Source organism: Colias croceus, chromosome 11, assembly GCF_905220415.1.
Source record: "Colias croceus chromosome 11, ilColCroc2.1".
Taxonomy (NCBI): domain Eukaryota; kingdom Metazoa; phylum Arthropoda; class Insecta; order Lepidoptera; family Pieridae; genus Colias; species Colias croceus.
Window position 1 is genome coordinate 6,016,235 of NC_059547.1, and position 27,096 is coordinate 6,043,330.

Sequence of the window (27,096 nt, forward strand, 5' to 3'; positions counted from 1 at the left end):
GTCTGTCTGTATGTGAAGGCATCACGTGAAAACTAGCAGTTCGATTTCGATGAAACTTGGTATAATTATACCTTATTATCCTGGGAGTAAAATAGGATACTTTTTATCCTGGAAAAATACGTAGAAAAAAATTAATCTTAATTTTTCAGTTTTATCCATAGACGTTGTTCCGTAGAACCGCGAACACACGTTGCGTATTATTATAGGCCTAGCCGTATTTGGGAATTGGGTCCAATAGATATTTATAAGATGTTATTGACAGAGGTACTCAAAATTGAGAAATAACCATCTACGCGAAGACCGACATCCGCGCGGACGGAGTCGCGGGCGGAAGCTAGTATAAACTAAAATTGCGAACTTGAGTGCGATTAAGAATTTTGTAACTAAATGACTTCGCAACGTCCAGGCCCGTCGAGCGAGGGTAGCGGGGGCCGAGGATCCTTATGTAACTTGGTTTTAACCGGTTAATTTTCACCACCAAAACCAATATTAATGATAAACCGGTATTTCGCATAAACCGGTAAAAACCGGTAAAGTGCAACCTTTAACCTAAATCAATTTCGGTTTGGGGTCAATGACCGAAACCGGTTAAGAATTTAAACCGGTTTCCGAGCCCTGACTCAGTCGATAGATCTAAGGTAACTAAAAACTACTGAACGTTGAATTGAGAACAACCTCTTTTTTTGAAGTTGGTTGAAAATAACCTTTAAAGCTAATCAAGCTTATTGATATTACCTTAGTAGTGTAATCACAAACACTATCAAAAGCAATAAATGCTAACAGCCCAAGGTCAATATTTAGCAAAGTAATTTCAACCTTATTTGTATGAGCTAATGTTGGATTTACAAAGCACTAAAACTCTATTCTAGATGGAGTTCTGGCTGTGGTTCTGGTAAAAACATTTCTCCATGTGGTCCCATTTAAATTTCGTTTAATTTTGATAATTTGGCGTATCGTTTTATTATTTAACACTTCCTTATTATTTTAAATTTTGACAAAAAAAAAAAACATTTTCGGACAGTTTTGAGTTCATTTTCGTATAGGATTGTGTTTTGTCATATGTGGAGATACCTACATATTTTTATACCTAAATACCTAAATGTTTTAAAAATCGAAGTTGATTGGGCATAATCTTAATATAAAGGGACGTGTCGCAGCTAAATCTTAAACAGCCGTTTATTTAATAAGCTACCTCATTTTATAGTTTTATAATTCCCCGCGGACGAAGTCGCGGATAATCATTTAACGATTTTAAAATATATTTTGTCTCTCGCCACGGCTCGCGCGAAGGAAAGTCATTACTACTTATTTAAATCGTTACACGTTAATATAGACTTATGCAGTTATGCATCCGTGTCTACAGGTCACAGTCGTGGTGCCAATCAAAATGGGATTAAGTTTCAGCAGCACGTTCGCGTTAGAAGAATTAGTGATAATTAGTTTGACTCCTTGGTCGTCTTCCTTATCCCACTGTAATGTACTTTAAGGTGTGGTAACAAAAAAAACTTTAACGAAATCGTCCACTTTGGAGTATTTTTCCTCCATATACCATGATCGACTCTACTTAATTTACCAATGGAACTTGCTGAGGAGTTTATAAATTTAAATAAGATATTCTTTTTTGTTACCAGAGCAAGTCCCATCATAAAAATAATATATAATCGTTTTGGAGATTGGCCGCAACAAACAGAAAACAAAAAAACCACTATGATTACAGTCAGATACATTGCAATTTTATTTATTTCTATAAATTAGATGGTAGTCAATCGGAAAATAACTTTCCATAATCTTTTTAAATTAAAAAAGAATTCGATTAAACGTATGAAGCGGATCGATAGAGGTCTTCCATAATAGTTCTGATAATTTAAAAATATATATGCGAGCTATGCATATCAAGTGTTTTATACTTTATGACTTAAATACTTACCTGAAATATTTGTTTAATAAATCTCGTATCGCAGTGATATTCAAACATTGTAGTCTTATGAAAATATTATTTGCACAGTGTACCTAATAATCTATCTGTTCCAGTCCTAACGTTGTTCTCCGTCCTTAATTATTTCTGTCGGCATTGAATCCCCAGTAAGCAAGTCCTTATATGTGGCTCATTACATACTAGCCGTTCTATTAATATTGTTTTTCCCGATATTAAACTGTGTTTCATAGCTCTGTAGAATATCTACTATCTATAAAATTATTAATATCTGTAGAATTGATAACAGGTATGAGCATTGTTAGTTATCACGTTGAAACACGAAGGATACCGACATTTTTTTGATGCCATTGTTTTATATGTTTTTAGTTTTCGACATGTGTTTGTGTTAGTTACAAGTGTAGTGATTTTTTGAATAGTGTTGATGACAGGGGATGGAAGATAAATCTACTTTACTTCGTGACTGTAATTTTTTCCTGTAAGTATCTATTTACTACGTACCTATCTTTTAAATAAACAATATTTCGAAAAAAAGTTTGTATAATTAGTTTTACAATTCTTTTACTCCAAAGTTTTAGTACTTATGTATTTTAAATAGTAGAATTTATTAGGTACCTAATTGATTTTCCCGGCAATGTCCTATGTACATGTACTCAAAAGAAAATAAGGGCCGCCATGTTTTTTTAGCTTTTCACGGTATATTCATAGGTATGGGGGTTGAAAAATAATTAACTAACTATGATTAAAAAATTTATAATTTACTTATAGCAAATTATAATTTTTTTAATCATTTTCGTTTTAACATAAAGCAGAATGTTTCATTCTATTTTTATTGAAAAAAATAATTTGATTATTATTTAACTTTTGTGAAAAGGGCAATTTTCATGTATCGCAAAGCCGTTATCGTGCTTTCGAAGTTTCGAGTTGTAACACGTTACGTTGGTTGGGACCTGTGGTTGGGACCACCAAATCTGCTACTTTCGTTGATCTAAGGTCGAAAGATCGCTTAGGTACATTTACGTCGCCACATTCCAATATAACTTACAATCCTCGTTATAATATGATTATCTACACTAATATTATAAAGAGGAAAACTTTGTTTGTTTGATTGTAATGAATAGGCCAATAAACTACTCGACCGATTTTGATGAAATTTGGCACAGATAATCTTTAGACCCTCAGAAAGAACATAGGCTACCTTTTATTGCGAAATATGTACCTACGGGCGAAGCCGGGGCGGACCGCTAGTGTATAAATAAATATAAATAATAACACCTGTTGGAACACTATAATGTGGTATCGTGCAATATGCGATTTAAAAAATTAAAACTAGGTACCTATGCCTCCAGACCAAATTTTGAAATACAAATTTTATTTTTACCTACACCCATAACAAGCTTTTATTTTATTAGCTTCACATGTTTCTAACCGCGGTGGTTGCATTTAGACGCGATTTAGACCCACTAACGGACATATTTAATTAAAAATCATTAATACCTATGTTTTTTTTAGTTTTTTTTTTAACTATATCTATTAACTAATGTATTATGCATTGATGTATAAGTAGGTATTTCTGTTTACGTTGATTAGGTACAATCTGATAAGAGTTATATCAACATTTGGCTCTTCATAGTGCAGATGTACGCAATTTGTATTTCTAACTTGTTAAAAGGATGATTTATTTAAAATTGATTTCATTAAATTCTAATTATCCTCAACCATTCAGATTTAAAAATATTAAAAAAAAATATCTTGATATATGGCATTGCTTTAACATTTTAAGATAACAGGCAAGATTCCAATGAATCATTTATGGTAAATCCGTAAGTAAATATATCACAGTCATATGATAAGGGTTTTCTCTAGACATCGATATTGGGCAAGGTTTCTGAAATTAGGAAGGTTTCGGATTTGGAGTTTATATGATCAATAATCGACTTTTCGAATATTTACTACTGATTACGGTTAGATAATGTTTCAAGTTAGGTACTTGGCAAATATGAGTCTCTTTATCGTAAATCATAGCTTCTGCCACTTGACTGTGACTCATTGTTCTATTATACTGAACGTATAATCGAAGCGAGTTAATCAGTTGCTAAATTATATCTTCACCTTTGGGTCGCGGATAAACCTGTGGATCACTCTTTCTGTCCAGTAGTTTTGAAGTTTGGCTTTGAGAGATGGACAGACACATTAGCGATATTTCCATTTAAAAACGGAAGTTCCCAAAACTACGTTCACTGACGTGTTTTTTATTAATGACTTTATTGCTAAAACAAATCGTGACTCCTACTTGCGAGGTATCGTTGGATAGTTAGGTTGTGGCTTTTTTAACTTTATGTATCCCACCCCTACAACAATATGAAGATGATTAATTACAATTTGATGACCCCAGCTCATAGGACGGATGGCTCTGACCAATCATAAGTCTATCTCCCACTGCATGGACAGAAGCCTCCTATGGGTATTTATTCTGTCATCAACTTTCTTGGTTCTTGGTCATGCCGGTTTTCCTCTTCGACATCATTAATATGTATTGGCGGCGAACTGAACACAATATTATGCAGATAAATTTTCATATTTTCGCAGTCTCGAACAATACAATTTCTAAGTAATCTAAGTGAACATTTATATTTTCAAATTAAAGATATCCTACTTTGCACGGCATGATTTATCGCTTCGTACATTATCGATAGTAGGTACCTACCGATTACTTTTTGATGAATCTTTCACGAAACAGACCTATGGTATCTGCGTGCCTTTATTATTATCATCTAATTATTGTTTAATACAGATTTATCGACTGATAGAAACGATTTACAATAAATCCTTGCTATCGATTTATTTCGTTGTAATTTTTGTATGACGTATGCTATTATGATAGCTTTTTACGTAAGTTGGGGTGCTTGTATTGCTACAATGGAGGTAGAGCGTAGGTTGAGCGTATATTATTGCCTTAGATTATGGATTGGTCTCCGCGCGCGCTACGCGCGCACCTTAATCTAAGATTATTGCGTTATCTTATAAACATAGTTGACTAACAAAATGTATGTTTCATTTTTTGGCTGATCATTGTTAATCCATCTGATTTAATAGGAATTATTTATATTGTCTGTTCTTTTTCCGAAATGTTTATCAATGTGTATGAAATATTAAATTTATGTCTTGTTCTAGACATATCAGCCAAATTACAATATCACAGAGAATATATAATAGGCATGTACTTTTTTTTAATAAAAGCAAATTACTTTATTCATAAAGCGTAGGTAGGTCTAGGTACTAAGATATCATTAAATGCTATCGTAAAAATAAGCTAATAAATACTGATGACTATAAGCTATAAGTCGTATCTGTCTAATCTCACTCATACGAAACAAATTTAGATAGATATACACAATCGTTTTTAGTAGAGCTCAATAGTAATGATATCGCGAGCTTGTAATGCTGAATGCATAGTAGGTACGTAGATGGCTAGATGTACCCAACTGTTGATTGAAGACCTAGACAATGATAACGCCTACGTTTGTCTGTTTCTATGTAGCAACAGCTTCGGCCACTTAAATTTTAATAATTTTTAGTACTCTACGTTGAACTTGTTCAAAATGTAAAGTTTGAAGAAAATGAATACTGCATTTTATGCTGGAATTGTGGTACCTATCTCTTTTGTTATTTTAATAACGCTGCGCGTGATTAGTTACTAGTGGGCGACACCTAGCATACATAGGTGTAGGATTGTTCTTTATGAGTTATATGGTATGAAGCAATATAATAAAGATCCATCTTTTCTTAGTTATGTTAGAAATTACTCAAAAACTTTTAAAATTGTTTGTTTTACTGCGAAGCGTTTGTATATCAGGGATAAAATACGCGACTCGGATAATAAAGTTAAAACAGTTTGGTCTATTATTAATGGTGAAATGGGTAAAAGCAAATCAAGTAATACCATAAAACTTGTAAATAATGGCATGGTTATTGACAAAAATGCTGATGTTGCGCTTGCTTTTGAAGATTTCTTTAGTAGTGTCCCTGCTAGCATTACTAATAATTTAAATTCGTCTTCAATACTTGCAGAGACCTTTTTGAGGGACCATGTTGCGGGGTGCAGTACATTATTTGAATTGCGTCACGTAACTGCTAATGATATTGTTACAGCATTTAAGACACTTAATTTAAAAAATACTTGTGATCTTTGGGGAATGTCCGTAAATTTAGTTAATAATATAATAGAAAATATTGCAAACAATTTAGCTTTCATATTTAATAGGTGTTGTGACTATGGTACATTTCCTAATTTACTAAAGTTTAGTAAAGTTATACCTCTATTTAAAAAAGGTGATCAAGAAGACTGTAACAACTATAGACCTATCTCGATTTTACCAACATTAAGTAAAGTTTTCGAAAAGTTAATATTAAACCAATTGACTAGTCACTTTGTTTCTAATAATTTGCTGCACACCAAACAGTTTGGTTTCACAAAGGGGCGCTCAACCACAGATGCTGGAGTTGCACTACTAACACATATATATAAGGCATGGGAAAACTCAAAAAATGCTTTGGGGATATTTTGTGACCTCTCCAAGGCATTTGACTGCGTTGAACATTGTACTTTATTGCGTAAACTTAATCACTATGGGATTAAAGGACAAGCTCAGAACCTCATAGCCTCATACCTTCATGATAGGATACAAACTGTAGTTGTTAATGGAGAACGTTCTAGCGGTGCGTCAATTAACATTGGTGTTCCACAAGGATCTATTTTAGGACCCTTCTTGTTCTTGGTATATATCAATGATCTACCTTATTATTTACAGGATAGGTGTGAAATAGTTCTGTTTGCAGATGATACCTCATTAATATTCAATGTGGATAGGCATGACCCAAATGTTGACGAAGTGAACAGTACTCTTTTACACATATCCGACTGGTTTACTGCTAATAATTTATTATTAAATGCCAAAAAAACAACTTGTGTTGAATTTTTACTACCTAACGTTAAAAAGTTGAGCAGAAATATTACCTTGAACGGGGAGGTATTACACCCTACAGAATCGACTGTATTTCTTGGGTTAACATTGGACGAGAAACTACAGTGGGGAGCCCATGTCAACACCGCTGCAGGTAAGCTCAGTTCAGCAGCATATGCAGTCCGAAAGGTAAGGCATCTCACCGATGAAGATACAGCTAGATTGGTTTATTTCAGCTACTTTCATAGTATTATGTCCTATGGAATTCTACTATGGGGCAGGGCAGCAGATATAGAAACTATATTTATCTTACAGAAAAGAGCCATTCGCTCTATATATAATTTACGTGCTCGGGACTCACTAAGAGATCTCTTTAAGAATACTGGTATACTTACTCTACCATCACAGTATATATTTAATAATATTTTGCATGTACACAAAAACGCCGACTTACACACAAGAGTAGGAGATAGACACTGTTATGGCACAAGGAACAGAAATAGAATTGAAATGCCATTTTTCCGATTAGCTAAAGTTAAAAATTCATTTATGGGTCAAGGTATACGCTTTTACAATAGAATTCCTCATAATATTAGAGAGTTTAGTAGTTCTAAATTTAAAACTTATATAAAAAATGTACTAGTTCAGAGAGCGTACTACAGTATTCAGGAATATATGGACGATAAAAACCCATGGAGGGTTGTCGCGTAAAAACCACAGGACAGTTCTTTGTATATTATGATATATTATGTATTTAGATATAAGTTACATATTATGTAATATCGACATGATTTTAAAAGAGCAACTATGGAGTTTCTTGCCGATTCTTCTCCATAGATCACTGCTTTCCGAATCGGTGGTAAATGTTAAAATAATTATGTAATGACGATTCGAAAGTGCTACTAAATAGTAGTCTAATTGAATAAATGAATGTTTGAGTTTGAGTTTGAGTTTGAGTACTGTAAAATATTACTCAAATTTTATAAATTGCGAAACACATTGGTGCAGGCTATGCACTGAAATTAAGGAATGTCTCACAATATTTGTATCACTATGTTTTAATTTTAACAGGTCCTATAAATTATATAAGTAACTGAAAATGCAAATAAAACGAGATGCATCTACGGCGAGTGCCTTTACAAAGTTCCGATTGCTCATGTGGAAAAACTTCTTGCAACAATGGCGACATCGATGGCAGACTCTGATCGAGTTAATACTCCCAGTCGGCACTATGGCATTAGTACTGATCCTTCGTATGGAAATAGAGCCAGTAAATCGAGATGTCATGAGTTATCCACCCATACCTGCGCACACATTTAACTACTCCTTGCCCGTCCTGTAAGTTCAGTACATAGTATTTTAGTAGTTTCTTATATCGATATTTGTTTGCAAAAATGTATCCTTTAACAGATTTTTTGTTTTCCAGAACGGGCATGAATATAACCGAATTGTCTATAGCGTACTCGCCAACGAGCCCAGTGCTTGAGGATGTTGTGCGCACAGCAGTGGTTGATTTGTTTATTTTAAATATAAAAGATATCATATCGCTTATACTAGACCAAATTTCGGAATTTCCAGATATTCCTATAGAAATTCCACCTGATTTAGATATTAATTCAACATTGATTTACGAGTTAGCGAAATCACTTATAAAAGTACGGGCATATGATAGTAGTAACGACCTTAGGGGCATATACATAGATGAAATATATACTCGGAAAGTCTTGGCTGCCGTAGAGTTTGATGATGAGTTGTTAGGTATGTGACTAGTTTTCTTAGATTTATTTTTCTATATTTGTCAATGACATAGTACTATGAGTCTATGGATAACAACTATACATGTTTTAGGAACAACTGCATTGCCAAGGGACGTCAAATATGCTTTGCGTTTTCCGGAAAGGCCTCGCTTGAATTCATTCCTTGCCATGGGCGGATTGACTTGGCGAACAGATTATATCTTTCCATTCTTTCAAGTTCCTGGACCGAGGTTTCCATATTCTTGGGAAGGGGGTAACGATCCAGGTAATACTGAATTTATGTAGAAATGCCCTTATAATAACTATAGAGATACCTAATCGTAATTACGCCGGATTTTTTACCGCTTATAACTCTGGTTTTTTTACAGGATATGTCAACGAATTGTTTATTGCCATACAACATTCAATCTCAATGGAATTAGTTTCTCGACTGACCAATACAAATTTAAAAAACTTTACCGTCAACATACAGAGATACCCTCATCCAAGCTTCGTAGAAGATTTGGCTGTTGAAGCACTTAATATTATATTTCCTATGTTCGTAATGATCAGCTTTAGTTATACAGCTGTTAATATAGTTCGTGCTGTTACTCTTGAAAAAGAAAATCAATTAAAGGTAATTATTGGAGTACATTGATTTGGCAGTATGTTTCATTGCGATACGACCTTCTAATTTTTTTATTTTGTTATTAATTTGCAATTTGATTTTTTAAAGGAAATTATGAAAATCATGGGTCTACCCACATGGTTGCATTGGACTGCGTGGTTTTTTAAACAGTTTTTATACATGTTAATCATAGCAGGACTACTCGTAATACTTCTTAAGGTAATTAAAGTTTGATACTTTTATCTAGAATTTCTTATACTTTTCATATTTTAAGCATTATAAACCTGTTAAATTAATTAGTTATTGGAATATCGAGTGTCATTAGAATTAGACTAGACCTATCTTGTTTTCTTTTGATAAATTATAATATTTGAATGTTTTGTATTTCTGCGCCTTCTATAGGTATGTATAGGTTTACAATAATAATTATATAGAAGATAAGTATAATTCCAGATTAATTGGTTTACTAATGAAGAGGGATTTAGCGATTATGCGGTATTTACAAATACACCATGGACGGTGTTATTATTTTTTATTACTCTCTATTTAACGTGTATGGTGTTCTTTTGTTTTATGCTCAGTGGATTCTTTAGCAAAGGTGTGTTATATATTTATTTTATATTAAAGATATGATATTTTTATTAAACGTACTTCAAAATTAAAATCTAATGCATTTAACTAAGGATCTTGCTTAAGATCATATCGACACATTTACCTGTATGGACTTCGTTTACAGTTCATCTTTCTCTGAAAATAATGTTAAATTTTGAAATAATTATTAGAATTTTATACTCAAATGATATCCTTAAATTTAATGTTCATTTGCTTTTTTCAGCTAGCACGGCAGCTCTTTTCACAGGAGTTATATGGTTCTTAACATACGTACCATCGTTTCTGCTTAGTATGGAGACGGAAATTTCCCCATACGTTCAAGCACTTACTTGTCTCACTATTAATTCTGCAATGTCATACGGTTTCCAATTACTTATTTCAATGGAAACCTTAGGTGGTATGTATTTTTCGGACGTCAACATTTCTATGAGATTAAACATAACATTTTTCATAATGATTTACTGTTTTTAAGGTATGACATGGGGAAACTTCTTCAGTACACATACGCTTGATTCGAATAGATTTTTGTTCGGCCACGTAGTTATTATGCTGGCGATAAACTGTGTACTCTATATGCTGATCGCTCTTTATTTGGAACAAGTACTTCCTGGACCCTGGGGCACACCGCAACCGTGGTATTTCCCTTTCCAAAAATCGTTCTGGTTTCCATCGTCTGTTAATAATTCAGGTAGGAAATCAATGTAAAATATAATAATTAGATAGGTAATCTTAACAAAAGATCATCTATGTATGCAACATATTTGTTGGATAAACTTTAAAGATTACAATCTGATATTTTTGTAGACATATCAATTGAAAATATCGAGACAATTGCTGTGAAAGAAGATGAACCAATGGGTCATGAAGTGGGCGTGAAAATTAAAGTGAGTGTGTAAATGAAGCCATTATCATATTATATTATACATTTACAGTAAATAATAACTGTTTTATTAACTGTGCTTTTGTTTTTTTAGAATTTAACAAAAGTGTATGGAAACAACATTGCCGTAAATAATTTGAGTCTTAACATTTATGACGACCAAATCACAGTTTTATTGGGTCACAATGGTGCTGGAAAGTCTACAACTATTTCCATGTTGACCGGTATGTACTTGACACTAAAGCGAGTAGCAAAAATATTAATATTTTGTTGTTTTTTAATTTTTATCGTTAATTTAATTTAATAGATAATAATTGAATGAAGTGTACATGTTAAGAATTAATAATACTAAATTCGTTATCTGATAATCATTAAAATAGGCGCTGATAATGGACATGCATCACATACTCGCTTCAATTATCATGTTATTGTTTGTGGAATAAAGATTTTTTTTGCGCAGGTAATGTCCCTATAACGAAAGGCAGCGTATGTTTGGCGGGATATAATATATCTAATCAACTACAAGCAGCCCGTGCTCATCTAGGCCTCTGCCCTCAACATAATGTTCTATTCAATGAACTTACGGTGCAAGAACATCTCGAATTTTTTGCCAGATTAAAAGGTTTCAGCGGGAAAGAGTTGGATACGGAAATTAACACGATAATCGAAAAATTGGAAATGCAGGAAAAGGTATCTACAATCAATGCTTCATACAATACACGATATGATATACTAGTTATAGCTCTTTTAAAATAGTAAGGACTGAAATCTTTGTTCATATTAGAAGTTATTGTTTCTAACTTATCAAATTTATTATAATTCCATAGCGTAACTATATAGCTGAAGGGCTCTCGGGTGGTCAAAAGAGGAGGTTATGTGTTGGCATAGCATTAAGTGGTGGAGCCCGAGTAGTGCTATTGGATGAACCAACTTCTGGCATGGATCCAGCGTCTCGAAGAGCGCTATGGGATCTTTTGGAAAGGGAGAAAAAAGGCAGGCTTACTATTTCTTTTTTGTTCATGGTTGTAAAAAACTTATCGAAATGTATTTCATAAATACTTATCTAAGTACTAATCGTACCATGTGATTTGTGAATGTATGCTTGATTTTCTATTGACATCATTGCAAATTATTTCGACTTGTACTATTTAAGGTCGATCCATGATTCTAACAACTCATTTTATGGATGAGGCCGATTACCTTGGTGATCGAGTGGCGATAATGTCAAGTGGAAGTTTACAATGCGTCGGATCTCCGTACTTCTTGAAAAACTATTATGGAGTAGGATACACTCTAGTCGTAGTTAAGAGCGAAGGATTCCAGTTGAATACTTGTACACAATTAATTGATAAATACATAGCTGGTACCGTTCCTAAAGACGATGATGGTAAGATTTTTTGAGAATTGTAGGAGTATTTAACAGCTCTATATTTTTCTGATATATTTTTTATTTTTATATTGATTTTAGCCGTTGAAGTAACGTATAAATTGCCAACTGCATTTAGACACGTGTTTGAAGATTTACTCAATGAATTGGAACAGAATGCTGATACTATTCATTATAAAAATTATGGTTTGATTGCAACCACATTGGAAGATGTCTTTATGTCGTACGTACTAATCTTTGAAATTTTTTGTAATGTTTTGGTATTAAGTAGACTAACGTAACATATTCTATCGCTTACCCATATTTATAATCGAACGATGAAACGCAATATTATAATGATTAAATGGTTATCAGCTCAATCACAGATAATCATGTTAATAACATCGGAATAAGATACTAATTCTAAATCAATACGTTCTTTTAAATCTACTTAAATCAAATTCCTTTTACAGAGTTGGTTCTGATGTCGAAATCAATTCGGTATCGGATGACACAGCTACAATTGGAGACAGTTGTGATGATTTGAAAGACAGTGGATTTGATGCGTCTTCTGTTGAACATTGTAAGCAATCTCAATTGTTTTTCCCTTTACTGTTGTACTTCCCTCCTTATCTTCCATACAACAATAAATCATACTTATTGAATTACTTTATGGATGTTATTTATCAACACATAATTTTACTTTAAATTGATACGAACTTACAAAACATCACCGGTCGGTCGGACGGTCACATACCTACACAACAAATGTACCTGCAGATTTTCGGCCCTATCGCTCAGAAGCGATATCTTCTGTAACCTTGTTGTGACTCTTCATAATCGCAATATTAAAGGATTGTAAATTTGTATACAGGGTGTCCTAATGTTGGTATAATAAGCTCAAAGGAGGTTATAGTTTTGCATACGCTGAGTACGTAAAAAATACTTATAAAATTCCAGACGCATTTTTTTTTCAAATAGATGAATTCATAAAACTCTATGTGTACACCCATAACAAGCGACCCAACCCAACCTAACCTAACCTAACCTAATCCAACTTTGCCACCAGCACGTGAGCTATCGTTCAAGATTATATTTTCATAGACAAAATGCTGTAAACTCATGTCCATTTTTTTAAACCCATTTTTCCAATAGCGGGACACCCTGTATGTACTATTTCTTCAGACTTAATTTTTTGTCTAACAGTGGACAAGAGCAATGAAAAGGAAACTGGATCTCGCTTGCTACGGCTACAAGTAAAAGCGACTTGGTATAAGCTGTTTCTGGTCTGGTCTCGATCCTGGGGACTGCTGCTCTTGCAAATCCTCGTACCTGTTCTGCAGATCAATATCAGTTTGGGCATTACGATGTATATTCTGGCCAATAGGGCTATGGTTATACCCAGACTTTTGTCATTAGTGCAAGGGTAAGATGATGTTTTATGATTATTACCTAAGATAATAATAGGTTTGTTCTGTAGAAAGGAATTGAAGCTCAAATATTTACACTAGCTTTGTGTTTCTACTTTGAAGTGTCCTAGTATTATTATTATGTGTTCAATCTATTGTGCTACCTTGTAAGCGGTTACATGCATTCCTATAATAAAAAATATTTTATAGATACCCATCAACGGAAACTATACTGTCCTTTAACGGTACTGATCCTTATTCTCTGGGAGGCTTGGCAAAAGCGGGTTACGAGTTGATATACCGTACTGCAGCTCTTGACTCTATGGAACTTATCGACGCAAATGACAAAGCTACTGATGAATTTTATTTGGAAATGGTAAATATGAATGACACTTGATTTTGTTAAATATTTATGATCAATATCGTGTACTTTTTTTACCTGTAAACTCGTCTTTATTATTATTTTCGATTGCACTTACTAACTAATCTTACTCTAACGACAATGTTATTTATTTTAATTGTAGGTATGTTTTAAATTCCCTTCACAATAACAGATCAGCGTACATTAAAAATTTGACCGCCTCCTTGGTACAGTGGTTGACGCGTGAGCGTAGAACCGAGGGGTCCTGGGTTCGATTCCCGGTGGAGACGAAGAAAAAAAAAATGTCTCGGTCTGGTAGGACACACAAGGCTGATCACCTACTTGTCCCTAAAGAAAATCGATCAGTGAAACAGATGTATGCATAATGCATCTGCCCCTTACCTCACTACGGGGACACGGGACTTCACATAGTACATTAAAAATGTAACTTCTCGCTTTTTAGACTGAGGACCCCGTTGCAATGGGTGTCCTTCGCAATAAGATCTTAATCGGGGCAACTTTTAACGACAATTCAGCGACAGCTTGGTTCAGCAACTTTGGCTACCATGACGTTGCTACGTCATTAGCCACATTACATACGGCTTTGCTCAAAGGAATCGATGCTACTGCTAATCTTAGTGTGTACAATCACCCGTTAGAAGCCAATTATAGAGATGACGTAAGTAGTGAACTTATTCTGTGAAGCTTCTTATTTATAAAAAAATGGATCAGTTTTGTATACTTGTTTCCAGTTTTGTATTGTCATGTTGTCTAATTATTGCTTTTCATGCCCAAAAAACTTCCAGCTCTTTGATTTTGTTTAACTTTTTTCGGTTACAGACTAACATGCAGCTTATGCTGTCACTTTTATCCATGCAAGTGGCCACAGCCATAGGCAACAGTATGGCGATTGCTAGTGCCGTTTTTATCATGTTTTATATTAAGGTATAACTTCATGTTTCTTGGTAAATCCTCAAATGTGATATACAATAATAAGTTTAATATAAATAAGTTTAAATACATCTTAGTTTTTAATTTAAGTATCTATGAATTTATATTTTTTTGGCTTTTATGGCATTCAAATGCTTTATAAATATAAATTTATAAAGAATAGAAAAAATCGATCGCGAGGCGGGACTCGAACCCGCATCCTTCGCGCCATTCCGGGGCGGATGCCTAACCAACTCAGCCACTCGTGACCCGCCTGAGCAATCGAATTTATTCTATTCTTTCAGTTTTATGTGTCTTAAGGGACACACCGCGCGCCATCTATTGAGATGATTTAACAACCATCTCAACCAATATGAGGCACTTTTCAGTGAATACAATATTGTAACGATGGAACACGACCTTTTCTTGAATTTATATTTTTTTGGTTACAATATTGTATAATTATAAATTTTTTTGCAAGTGTTGTTCCGATTTCTTAATATTTTCATAAGTGCTAAATTATATTTTATTAACCAATTTTCAAAAAATTGAAGAATGTTTATTTAACCATGAGAATATATTATTTTTATTCTAGGAGCGTGTGATCCGCGCGAAGCTACTGCAGCGTGCTGCCGGCGTCCAACCAGTTGTGATGTGGGGCGCCGCTGCGGTGTTCGATTGGGCTTGGTTCCTTATACTGAGTGTCACTGTTATCATCTCGTGTGCTGCTTTCCAAGTTATTGGACTCAGTACGGCTACTGAACTGGGTATGATCGAATTATGAACTTTATGCCGCAGTAAATAGAGCACGTTATTATGATTGTTCGACTGGAGCTGATTCTTCGTGCTCAGTGTCATTATTATGATCTCCCAAGTCACTTTCCAAGCTATTGGATTCTGTACAGCTACTGAACTGGGTATGATCAGTTGGATATGTATATTATGCTTCATTTGTTAAATCTATAATATGTTATATGATTAAAATGGTCATTCTATTTGAATACTAAGTAAGTATTCCAAAATTCAAACTAATACTGACGGATCACACTTGTTAGTGTTCTCCTTTTTAATGAAAATGTCTGTTCCTGCTCAAAAATATTATCTTATGGATTACTCATTTCCTACTTCTCTATCTAAAATCTAATTAAAAAATTCTAATCGCCACAGTAATTTGATTATTATGGATATCTAATCTATGTAAGTACATTCCATTGCTGGAAAAAGGCTTCCTCTCACATACGATCGGGAATAGCTGCATAAAAATCGTTAATAGCTTCACAGCCGTTTTTATGGGTCGGTAATAGCAACAATCGACTAAGTCACATTGTAAATTATTTTTTACAAGATAATCCTTTATTAGAATGTATTTGCTTCAATAAATACATTTTTTATACATAACACTAGCATATAAAATGAAATTATAAATCTTTAGAAGAACCAGTATACTTAAAAAATATGGTTGATTTTGAAATTGCCTTAGAGGGGTCGTTAATACCTGCGTTTACCTTACTTAGTTTTTTTTTTTAATTTTATATTTTATTATTATTCTGCAGGTCGCATGTACTTATGCCTGATGGTGTACGGAGCTGCTATGTTGCCACTTCACTATTTATTCTCACTAGTCTTCAATGGACCAGCTGTTGGATTCGTTCTTATGTTCTTTGTGAATATACTTTTAGGTAATTAATATTTTATTCTACATGTAATAAAATAGGCAAATATTTGATTACATGTGGAATACTCCGTCATGCCGTTCTATTTCATAATTGCTGTAATGAGGAAACAATCAAATGTTAAAATTGATCTTATTAATGTATGAACCGAACTTTTAATTAAAATTTGACTTCCCAATTTCGTGACTTAATCTTACTCCAAATTCCAATGTCTAATAAAATTAGATTTTAATGGAGGTATATACAATTAGCACAAATACCTTATATTATTGAAATTGAAAAATAAGTACGAAATAATACGAAACTTCCAGGTCTGATGGGTGCTCAGATAGTAGAAACTCTCCAATCTCCGGTCCTCAACACTGGCCAAGTGGCCACCATCATGGATTACATACTGCAGTTCTTCCCGTTGTACAGTCTTGTTACATCTGTCAGGTAAAAGAGCTAATTGTGCATTGAATTTGATATTTTTGGTTTTATGGCCTTATAAATTTATAATTGTGCATTATTTCGTAAGTTTAACTCATGAACTTTAAACGAATCCAGAAATTTCTGGGAATGCTTACGTTAGACCACATATCATATAAGTTGGTCCAGTTATCTTATGTAAGGCATTATGTGTTATTCTGGCACTTTAGCTACATCACTGCGAAGTGTCATCAAAATACGTTCAGTAGTTTTCGCCTGAAAGAGTTTTAAACTTACATCCATATATTCTTACCCAATTTCGCGTTTATGGATTGTATAATTTTATAGTTTTAGATGTTATCCAGTTATTGAATAATTGTTTCTTTTCCAGATCCCTTAACCACATCGGCATGACGGAGTATTCCTGCTTGGAGTTTTGTGACTATTTGCTATCGACATTCCCTAATTTACAAGAGTGCACAATGCAAACCCTTTGCGACAATTTATCGCAAAACTGTTGTGGTAAGAAATTGTAAAATAATAAGACAATGTCCGTATTCATTAAAACCTATTGTAATTAAAAATTCGCAAGTATTCTATGGTTCGGATAATTTTGAATATATGTTGAGCTTATGACAAAACTTTTTTAATGTGTCTGTTTCATACATTTCATCTCTTATAGTCCGTGAGAATCCATACTTCGATTGGGAAGAGCCAGGAGTAATGCGCTACCTCTTGAGTATGATGATCAGTTGCGTTGTTTTCTGGACCCTCATGATGTTATTGGAGTATAATCTGCTTCAAAGAGTAAGTATGACCGTATTACACGACCCCATCCAATCCTAAATTAAATAAAGCACACACATTGTAATGGTTTATTATTTTAAAACGAAATGACATATTATTGTATTGTTTTGTTTTGTAACGTATACGTAACGTACACAATCATGTTATAAGGATAAATGAATCCAAGCAATAACTCTCACACTTTATACAATTATTTCTGTTTTCTATTGCTGTGTGTCATAAGTTTTAGCTAAAGAAAAAATTACAAATAATCTTTAAAAAAAAAATCAATATCTACAATTTTTTTTTCTAGATTTTCACATGGAGCAAGCACCCTCCAGCATTCGACCCGCAGGAACTAGACCCAGATGTGGCTAACGAGATGGAACATGCACAACGCACGTCGCCGGATAAACACAGGCTGTTAGCGAGAGGACTCTCGAAGTATTACAAGAATAACCTCGCGGTTGATCAGCTTTCTTTCAGTAAGTCGAATGTTGTTTTTTTATAAGCTCTAAAGTTCGTCATTTAAGTAAAATTGTATTGATGTAGTTTATTTTGAGATATTTTTGGTTTTTGTAATGTTATCCAATTCAATAACAGGATATAAATTATTTCTATAGATATTTATCTTGAATTGACAACTTAAATGGTGCAAGTGAGGTCAGATCGTTATTAAAAAAATATACATATTAAAAAACCTAACAGTTCAATTTTTTTTGTTACCTATTTTTTAGCTGTTGGTGAAGGAGAATGTTTTGGCCTACTCGGTGTGAACGGAGCTGGTAAGACTAGCACCTTCAAAATGTTAATGGGAGATGAATCCGTCTCTAGCGGTGATGCTTACGTATGCGGTTATTCGGTTAAATCAGATCTCGGAAAGGTTTATGAACACATTGGTAAGTACATTATTTTTTTGAAATGAAATAAAAGTAAATAAATATTTCCTATGTTTACAAAGTATACTGAAAGCATTTTAAACCTACCTTAAATACGAAGGCGATTAGGACGTTTTCGTAATGTTAACCATTTCAGTATTATAACATTTTCAGTCAATGAGCGTGTCATTTTTTTACGTTAGGAATCAAAAGAATTAGAAATAATAAGATACTCGATTTTTTATAAATTTTTTATTTAATAATAATTATAATTTACATATGCATTGTTCGCACGCAGGCTATTGCCCGCAATTCGACGCAGTGTACAACGAGCTGACGGGCCGTGAGACGCTGCGTCTATTCTCAACGTTACGCGGCCTCCGCGAACCGCACTGCACTGCGAGATCTCTGATGCTGGCACATGCTCTAGGATTCACTAAGCATCTTGATAAACGGGTAAGTTTTTTCTTCTATAGATTCCTGTGAATTGCCAACTTTTTATGACAAGAAATAAATATTAAGGCATAAACAAGGAATAATGTAGTGTTTGTATCTTGTGCAGAGTGGACGTGTTTTTCGGTTTCTTAAAAATTCCCAGTTTAACCTCACGCAATTTTTGCCTTTAAGGGAAATTGTATCCTGTGATTATAAGAACCAAAGTCAATTGAAGATTCGTACTAATTAATTGCGACCTTGACCTAATTACGTTGCGGAGGAAAGCTCCGCCTCACCTTGGGGGACAAGGACGAGCTACGATTTATTCAGCGTTTGATACCTTTGTCCTTTACGCACATTATTCGCACGAAGAAACCGGTTGAACTAACGGTCACGATGAGTCACAATAGATGTAACAGCTGTAGATCACCGATAAGCGATGAATGTTTTATGGAATGCTCGAAACAATATTGCAAGAAAACATATGATTTAAAATGTTTGAACATTGAGCGGGATTTATTTAAGGCATTTACGTTAGATTATAGGAAGAAATGGGTATGTTCGGAATGTGTTGATTCCTTGAATTTGAGTACTTTCTCTTCGCCCACTTTTGTTAATACTCAGCGCGGGAATCGATTAATAAGTTCTTCTCCGAGTAGTACGGATGCTATGCTGTTAGAAGAATTACATAAACTGCGTAGCGAAATCGTTTCTCGTTTGGAAAGCCAAGACACTGCAATAAAGTATCTCCAAAAACAATTTGATGAAACAAAGTCTAGTTTAGGATGTATACTGGACATAGTCCGCGCTTTAGAAATGAAAACTACCAATAATTTAATGGAAACAACTTCTAATATCGCATCAACTGAGTTATGTAAGTCATCTTCTGATCATAATAGGAATATTATACGTAACAGCAGTATAGAAAGACAAGAAGACAAGCTCACAGGGGCTACAAAAAGTCGCACGGAGCCTTATTTAAGCACAGTTACAGATGTAACCCAGGGTTCAATACCAGACCATGAAAGCCCCAGAAATGAGGAGCATAGCAAGAAAGACGACTGGAAGACCGTACCAAAAAAACATAAATCTAATCTGAAGCATCTGAGTAACGTACGAGTGGGGAAAAATGCGGAATGTTTAGCATTAAAAGGTATGGAGCGAAAGAAATACTTACATGTTTGGAGATTGCAACCTGAAACAACACTAGAAGCCGTAACTACTTACGTGGAAAGTATATGTGGTTCCGATGCTGGAATTAAAACTGAAAAAATCATTCATAAATCCCAACGCGACTACGCATCGTTCATAATTGGTCTACCAGAGTCACTGTTTAACAAATTAAACCAGCCGGAAATTTGGCCAATGAATGCACAATTTAGTGAGTGGACTTGGTTTCGGAAATCAACAAAAAAAGGTGCCACTAAATAGAACTATTAACTTATACTATCAAAACGCAAGGGGTCTTCGAACAAAGGTAACGGAATTTAGAAATAACCTAGGTTTGATGAATGCCGATTTGTTCGCGATCACCGAATCTGGCTGCACTGATTCCATACACGACTTGGAACTTGTACCGGCGGGATACCACATAGTGCGCTGCGACAGGGCTGATGGGCGCAAGCAGGGCGGCGCGCTCCTCGTGGCCGCGCCGCGGTACGAGCTGCGACAAGTATGTATACCGTTCGTGTCTATAGACTCTTGTAAGTTTGAAGTGGCCTGTGCAAACATTTTTATAAATAATAATCATTTGTGTTTGTGTTGTGTAGTATACATTCCGCCTAACAGTCCGGACCGGGACTATTTACTTTTATTTAGAATACTGGAAGAATTTTGTACTAAGTATAGGAAAGTAATAATTGTTGGAGATTTCAATATGTATTCGTGCTCAGTGAATGTTAAAAATTATTTTGAATATTTTATACACTTTTGCGAATTCACCCAATGTAGTAACGTTCCGAATAGCTTAGGCCGTCAGTTAGACTTGGTGCTGTGTACGGGTTTCGACGCGGGAACGAAGCCGCCGGTGTGTGTGTCGGCGGCGGACGAGACGCTCGTGCCGGTGGACGCGTATCACCCACCGCTCGCGGTGCGCGTGAGCCTCGCCCACGTCGCGCCCGTTGCGCCCGCTGTCCGCCACCCGACGGATTCGAGAGCTCATGATTTGCGGCCGAGGTGGAACTTTTATAAAGCTGACTATAACACGTTATACTCAAAGCTAATGTCGGTAAATTGGGACGCACTGTATAAAATGCACGATATGGAGGATATTCTAAATTATTTTTATCTTACAATTAACAGTATACTAGAGGAATGTGTTCCCAAAAAAACAGAAAAGAGCACCAACTTAAAATATCATTATCCAGATTGGTACACTGCAGACTTGATAAAAAATATTAAAACAAAATCTCTACTACATAAAAAATATAAAAAAACAAAGTTAGACTGTGATTATAGAGAATTTTCACTGTATAGGAAAATAGTAAAAAATAGTATTGATGATGCTTATAAAGCACATGTAAATAAAATTCAAAATCAATTTTCTAAGGACCCCAAGCAATTTTGGCAATATATAAAGTCGAGACGTGGTTCATCAAATAGGGCTAATGTTATTATGAAAGAAGGTATACCTCTAACGGATGAAGAGTGTGCTCAAGAATTCGCAGCCTTTTTTAAAAAGGTTTATAACAAAGAGCCACCAGTTCTTGACACCCAGGTAGCGAGTCAGTGCGGAGCCAGCAGCGCGCGCATAAGTCTAGATGTTCTTAGCATTGCCGACGTGAGGAAGGCGCTAACACGGTTGAAGCCAAAGCGTTCAGCCGGCCCGGATGGTATACCAGCCTTTATTTTTAAAGATTGTGCTCGAGTGCTGGCTGAGCCACTGCTGCATATTTTCAATACGTGTTTGAATTTAAATACATTTCCAACACTATGGAAAACTACGCGAGTGATACCTGTGCCCAAGGCTAAATTGTGTACCAGCGTACAAGATTACAGACCTGTTGCAGTACTATCAACGCCTGCAAAGGTGTTTGAGGCCGCTATACATCACAGGGTGTACGAGCAGGTATCGGGGCAGCTGTGCGATGCACAACATGGGTTTCGGCCGGCGCGTAGTACTTCCACTAACTTACTCAATCTTATGGCGAACTTAGTTCCGGCGGTGGATGCAGGAGTGCAGGTAGACGTAGTATACCTGGACTTCCAAAAAGCATTTGACACCGTCGACAATGATGTCTTATTGAAGAAGTTGGCGGAAGTAGGATGCACACCGAAGCTCTTGCAATTCTGGGCATCGTATATGCAGGACCGGCAGCAGTATGTTTCTTACAATGGAAGTCAGTCCGAGCCCTTCTTTACAAGGTCTGGCGTAAGTCAAGGCAGCAATCTCGGTCCTCTGGAGTTCGTTCTAATGATTAACGACTTACCGGATGTTCTGGAGTACAGTCAGTGCCTACTTTTTGCCGACGACCTGAAAGTTTTTCTCCGAATAAACGAGGAGACGGACTGTGAGCATCTACAAAGTGACTTGCTAAACATCTTCAGCTGGAGTCAGCAAAACAAGCTACATTTCAATATAGCTAAATGCTCCGTAGTCAGTTTCACTCGCGCGAATAAGAGTATACACTACAACTACTCGCTTGGATCCGTACCTATTCAACGGGTGAATAAGGTGCGTGATCTAGGAGTATACTTCACACCGGACCTGATGTTTCGTGAGCACATCACAAATATTTGCAAAAAGGCTTACAAAAATCTTGGGTTTCTACTGCGGCACGTAAGGGACTTTACAAATGTAGCAACTGTAAAAGTGCTATACAACGCGTTAATACGCAGCCACATGGAGCACAACTCGAATATTTGGTCTTCACATGAAGAAAAATATAATGTGATGTTAGAGCGGGTTCAAAATAAATTCGTAAGACACCTTTATTTTAAACTTTACGGGGTATACCCCTTTTACCCATTAATGTATCCTACCTTATTCATACTGGGTATGGTAGGGTACAATGAACTTAGAGTGCGACGGGAATTTTCCATTGCGCTGTATTTAATTAAATTATTGCGGGGATTTGCACATAACCCTGGAATGCTGCAATCCCTCTCATTATGTGTGCCGGACAAGTACACTGAGAAGCGTCACAGGCCGCCGCTACTTTACGTCCCTCAGGCGCGAACCATGCTGCTCGCGAAGTCTCCTCTCGTGCGAGCACTACGCATCCTTAATGACCTCCATGGCAAAGTGGACATTTTTACGTGCCCGTTGGGTGAATTAGCAAAGGTTCTTCTGTATATTATTAGCTATTAATTGTATAATTATTATCGTGTTAATTTATTCCTTAGATTAATTACTATCTAGTTTGTTAGTTTAAGTTGTTTTATTATTAGTTTAGTTTCTGTGTAAAGTTTTTAGTGTAAGTCAATACCGCATTAGGTTAAGCCTGTAATGGTAATTTGATATAATGATAAATAAATAAATAAATAAATAAATAAATAAATAATCAGTATTAAAAAAAAATACTTTTTTTAAAGGTATATTTTTTTAGCTCAACCATGTCAAGTGTTAATTTTAATGCATACGTCACGCAATTTAATCCTGTAAACAGTATTTATAGGTATTTTTTCAACAGTAAAAGGATATGCAACATATTCGTAAGACATTTTTTCACCGAAAATTACAATTCCGTCTGTCTATAATAATAAGTTTTAAGTACTAAAAGCATGCAAGGTTGAATACGTAAGGGTCCAGTATAGATCCTTGTGGCACACCTGACGACGACACCTTACAAATTCAGATTGATAAACTTGTAATATGCCTTTTTGGGTCCTATTTGAATTATTTGATGAAAAACCTCCATAAAAGATTTCCTGGAATACAATTATATGGGAACTTGTACGACAGTAATTCGTGATCAACCGTATCCAAAGCTTTTATAAAGTCCATGTAGATCGCATTAACTTATACAGTTCGTCGTATTTTTTATTAAAATTATGTATATTCCTGCAGACTTGACCTATTCTTATCAAAATCGTGTTACCGCTTACCGTAGCATTTTTTTTTGTGTATTTTTACGTTATGTCCCTGTAGGTGGACCAATATTCGGGTGGCAACAAGCGCAAGCTGAGCACGGCGCTGTCGCTGGTGGGCGGCGCGCGGCTGGTGTTCGTGGACGAGCCCACGACGGGCGTGGACCCCGCCGCCAAGCGGCAGGTGTGGCGCGCGCTAAGGACCGCCAGGTGACTGGACGAATTCTTCCTAGTAATTAGTATACCCGTGGCCCTGTCGTTGATGCGGCTTGACGGAACACAGTGGGGTTTTGGTCGGTAGAAATCCGACATAACCCATGGCCTCTTCCCCGGAGGCCGTGGGTAGGTATGTATGCAAGATTTCCCCACTTACTAAAAAAAAAGGTGACTATCTGTCAGGTGTATGGTGTGGGTGGACCTTAATGAGCATTCATACGTATAAACAACTAGCTGCTCCGCGCGGTTTCACCCCCGTGGCTCCTCTCGTTGGTCGTAGCGTGATGATATATATCCTATATGTCTTCCTCGATAAATAAGCTATCTATCACCGAAAGAATTCAAATGGGACCAGTAGTTCCCGAGATTAGCGCGTTCAAACAAACAAACTCTTCAGCTTTATAATATTAGCATAGATTAAACTCAAACTCTTATTATTTATTTACTTAATAAAACTTCTTCTAGAAGCACTTTTGAATCGTCATTACATATTTTTAACACTAGACCCATGGGCGTAGCCACGGTGGGGCAGGGTGGGGCACTTGCCCCACTCTAGCTTTAACCTGGAAAGTAGGTAGATACCTAACCAAATCTAAAAATTGAAGTAAGTACCTACTAATTCTTTTGACTGACTAACACCTAACAAGTGTCATACGCCCAGCGACCAAACGGCTGAAGATTTTTGGATCTATTTCGTGGTGTGGTAGGTGAACAATAAGGTGTTTTGAATAAGAATAATTCGAATAACGAATTACACACGAAAAAAGAAAATAGCTGAGGTTTCTATGTTACATGAACTGTAAGAAAAATGAGTATAGTACCCCAATTAGTTACCCCACTAACTTATCCAATTTCACTTTTGTTGTTTTACACGTTCACACACACTGATACTTTTTACTTTACACTTATTCGCCATCGCAAATGCCTTCGCAAATGCCTTCGCGAATGCCTTCGCGAAAGCCTTCGCAAATGCCTTCGCCAATGCCTTCGCAAATGCCTTCGCGAATGCCTTCGCGAATGCCTTCGCAAATGCCTTCGCCAATGCCTTCGCGAATGCCATCGCAAATGCCTTCTCGAATGCCTTCGCAAATGCCTTCGCGAATGCCTTCGCGAATGCCATCGCAAATGCCTTCGCGAATGCCTTTGCGAATGCCTACGCAAATGCCTTCGCGAATGCCATCGCAAATGCCTTCGCGATTGCCTTCGCGAGTGCCTTCGCAAATGCCTTCGCGAGTGCCTTCGCGAATGCCTTTGCGAATGCCATCGCGAATGCCATCGCGAATGCCTCCGCAAATGCCTTCGCAAATGCCTTCGGAAATGCCGGTGGTACAGCCGCCGGCATTTGAAGCCCTGGATATAACTTTGGGTACATACTTGGTACATACAGTTGCTAGTTACATATTATTTTTTATTGTTGCCCCACCTTGAGCCCATGGCTAGCTACGCCCATCTAGACCTACAATCATGTTCAACATTTTGTAAAGCAAAACTGTCTACGCGTGTTGTGCGGAGATTTTTAATGAGCGATACAGTCGATATTAAACATTACTGCTACTAAAGAAAGTGCTTATATAAAATGTAAATGAATGTTTCTTAAAAAAGCGATCGCATATTAATTCTTGACGACTTTTTTATAGTAGGCGATTGTGATTCTAGTTTTCTATAAAATGTCAATTTTCCTTACACAACAAAAAATCCGCAATAATAAAAAAATATTATAGGCCCTAAACTAGGCAATATATTTTTGTAACTATACTTTAAAAAATATTTTTTTATGTTATTTTCAGGCGAGCGAACACGTCATTCGTGCTGACGTCACACAGCATGGAGGAGTGCGAGGCGCTGTGCTCGCGGCTCACGGTGATGGTCCGCGGACGCTTCCAGTGTCTCGGATCTCCACAGTACTTGAAGAATAAATTCTCTCAAGGTATAGTTTATCCAATTTGATTATTTAAAAACAAATTGATAACTAATAAAAAATAACATTTTTTGAAAAAATTAACAAAATTTTAACGCTGTTACTTAGTGCAGGTAATTTACTTTGTTTCTATAGTAACTATAATATATATTTTCAGGATTCACTTTGACGATAAAGGTTAAAACACTTGAAAGTGATGAAGTCAACGCACCTGTAGTAAATAGCATTGAACTCATAAAAGGCTACGTTAGTAACAACTTCAACAGTCCGAGATTAATGTGAGTACTTGAAACAATATTGTACTTTTCTGTTCCAATAAAAAAATATGTTTTGTTTTTTTGATGACTCGAACATTTTTGTAATCAGATTTCACTCATATGATTCTTTTATTTAATAAACATAAATGTATTTTGTCATATGGAAATATTTTTAATTGTCTAATTACTACGTAACTTTTTTACAGGGAGGAGTACCAGGGCCTCATAACATATTACCTGCCTGACCGGACAGTCTCGTGGTCTAAAATGTTCGGCACCATGGAGCGGGCTAAGCGCGAGTTGCCAATCGAAGATTATAGCATTCTACAAACTTCATTAGAACAAATTTTCCTGCAGTTCACAAAATACACACAAGAGGGCGCTCCAGAACAAACTAATTTGTGATCTATAATCTAACATTTATTGCCGCCTTAATGAGTTTAAAGCAAGTTTAAAGTCAATATCCAGTGATTTATTGTCACTTAAAAAGTTGTGTCTATGTAAAATTTAATGTATTGTATAACGAAGGCGCTCTACATATCTGTAACTGAAACAGCTTACCTACTTAAACATTTATGGGTGTTCGTTTATTAAGTTTATGTGCCAAAAAATGTACCAAATAAATACATATTATTTTTATTTTGTGTTTAATCTACTTTTAATTAAACCCTAACCTAG

The 27,096-nt window shown here is 35.6% G+C and overlaps 1 protein-coding gene across 2 annotated transcripts; it reads left to right on the plus strand.

The window, feature by feature from the left end:
* Nucleotides 1–1,377: 1,377 nt before the first annotated feature.
* LOC123695316 (phospholipid-transporting ATPase ABCA3-like) lies at nucleotides 1,378–27,057 on the plus strand. Of its 2 annotated transcripts, XM_045641130.1 has the most exons (33): nucleotides 1,378–1,487; nucleotides 2,223–2,411; nucleotides 7,969–8,235; nucleotides 8,324–8,655; nucleotides 8,746–8,919; nucleotides 9,023–9,270; nucleotides 9,370–9,480; nucleotides 9,715–9,859; nucleotides 10,097–10,270; nucleotides 10,346–10,561; nucleotides 10,678–10,757; nucleotides 10,848–10,977; nucleotides 11,214–11,443; nucleotides 11,581–11,746; nucleotides 11,907–12,140; nucleotides 12,222–12,363; nucleotides 12,593–12,702; nucleotides 13,326–13,545; nucleotides 13,739–13,904; nucleotides 14,353–14,568; nucleotides 14,730–14,834; nucleotides 15,415–15,586; nucleotides 16,373–16,498; nucleotides 16,804–16,927; nucleotides 17,292–17,422; nucleotides 17,583–17,707; nucleotides 18,000–18,171; nucleotides 18,424–18,585; nucleotides 18,863–19,020; nucleotides 24,089–24,237; nucleotides 26,031–26,170; nucleotides 26,319–26,439; nucleotides 26,625–27,057. In XM_045641130.1, exons 3-33 carry the CDS (start codon nucleotides 7,997–7,999, stop codon nucleotides 26,821–26,823), a joined length of 5,217 nt encoding a protein of 1,738 aa, XP_045497086.1. In that variant the 5' UTR covers nucleotides 1,378–1,487; nucleotides 2,223–2,411; nucleotides 7,969–7,996; the 3' UTR covers nucleotides 26,824–27,057. The 2 variants fall into 2 exon arrangements, with proteins under 2 accessions (XP_045497086.1, XP_045497085.1); XM_045641129.1 differs by lacking the exon at nucleotides 1,378–1,487 and having other exon boundaries at nucleotides 1,831–2,411.
* The last annotated feature ends 39 nt before the right edge of the window (nucleotides 27,058–27,096 follow it).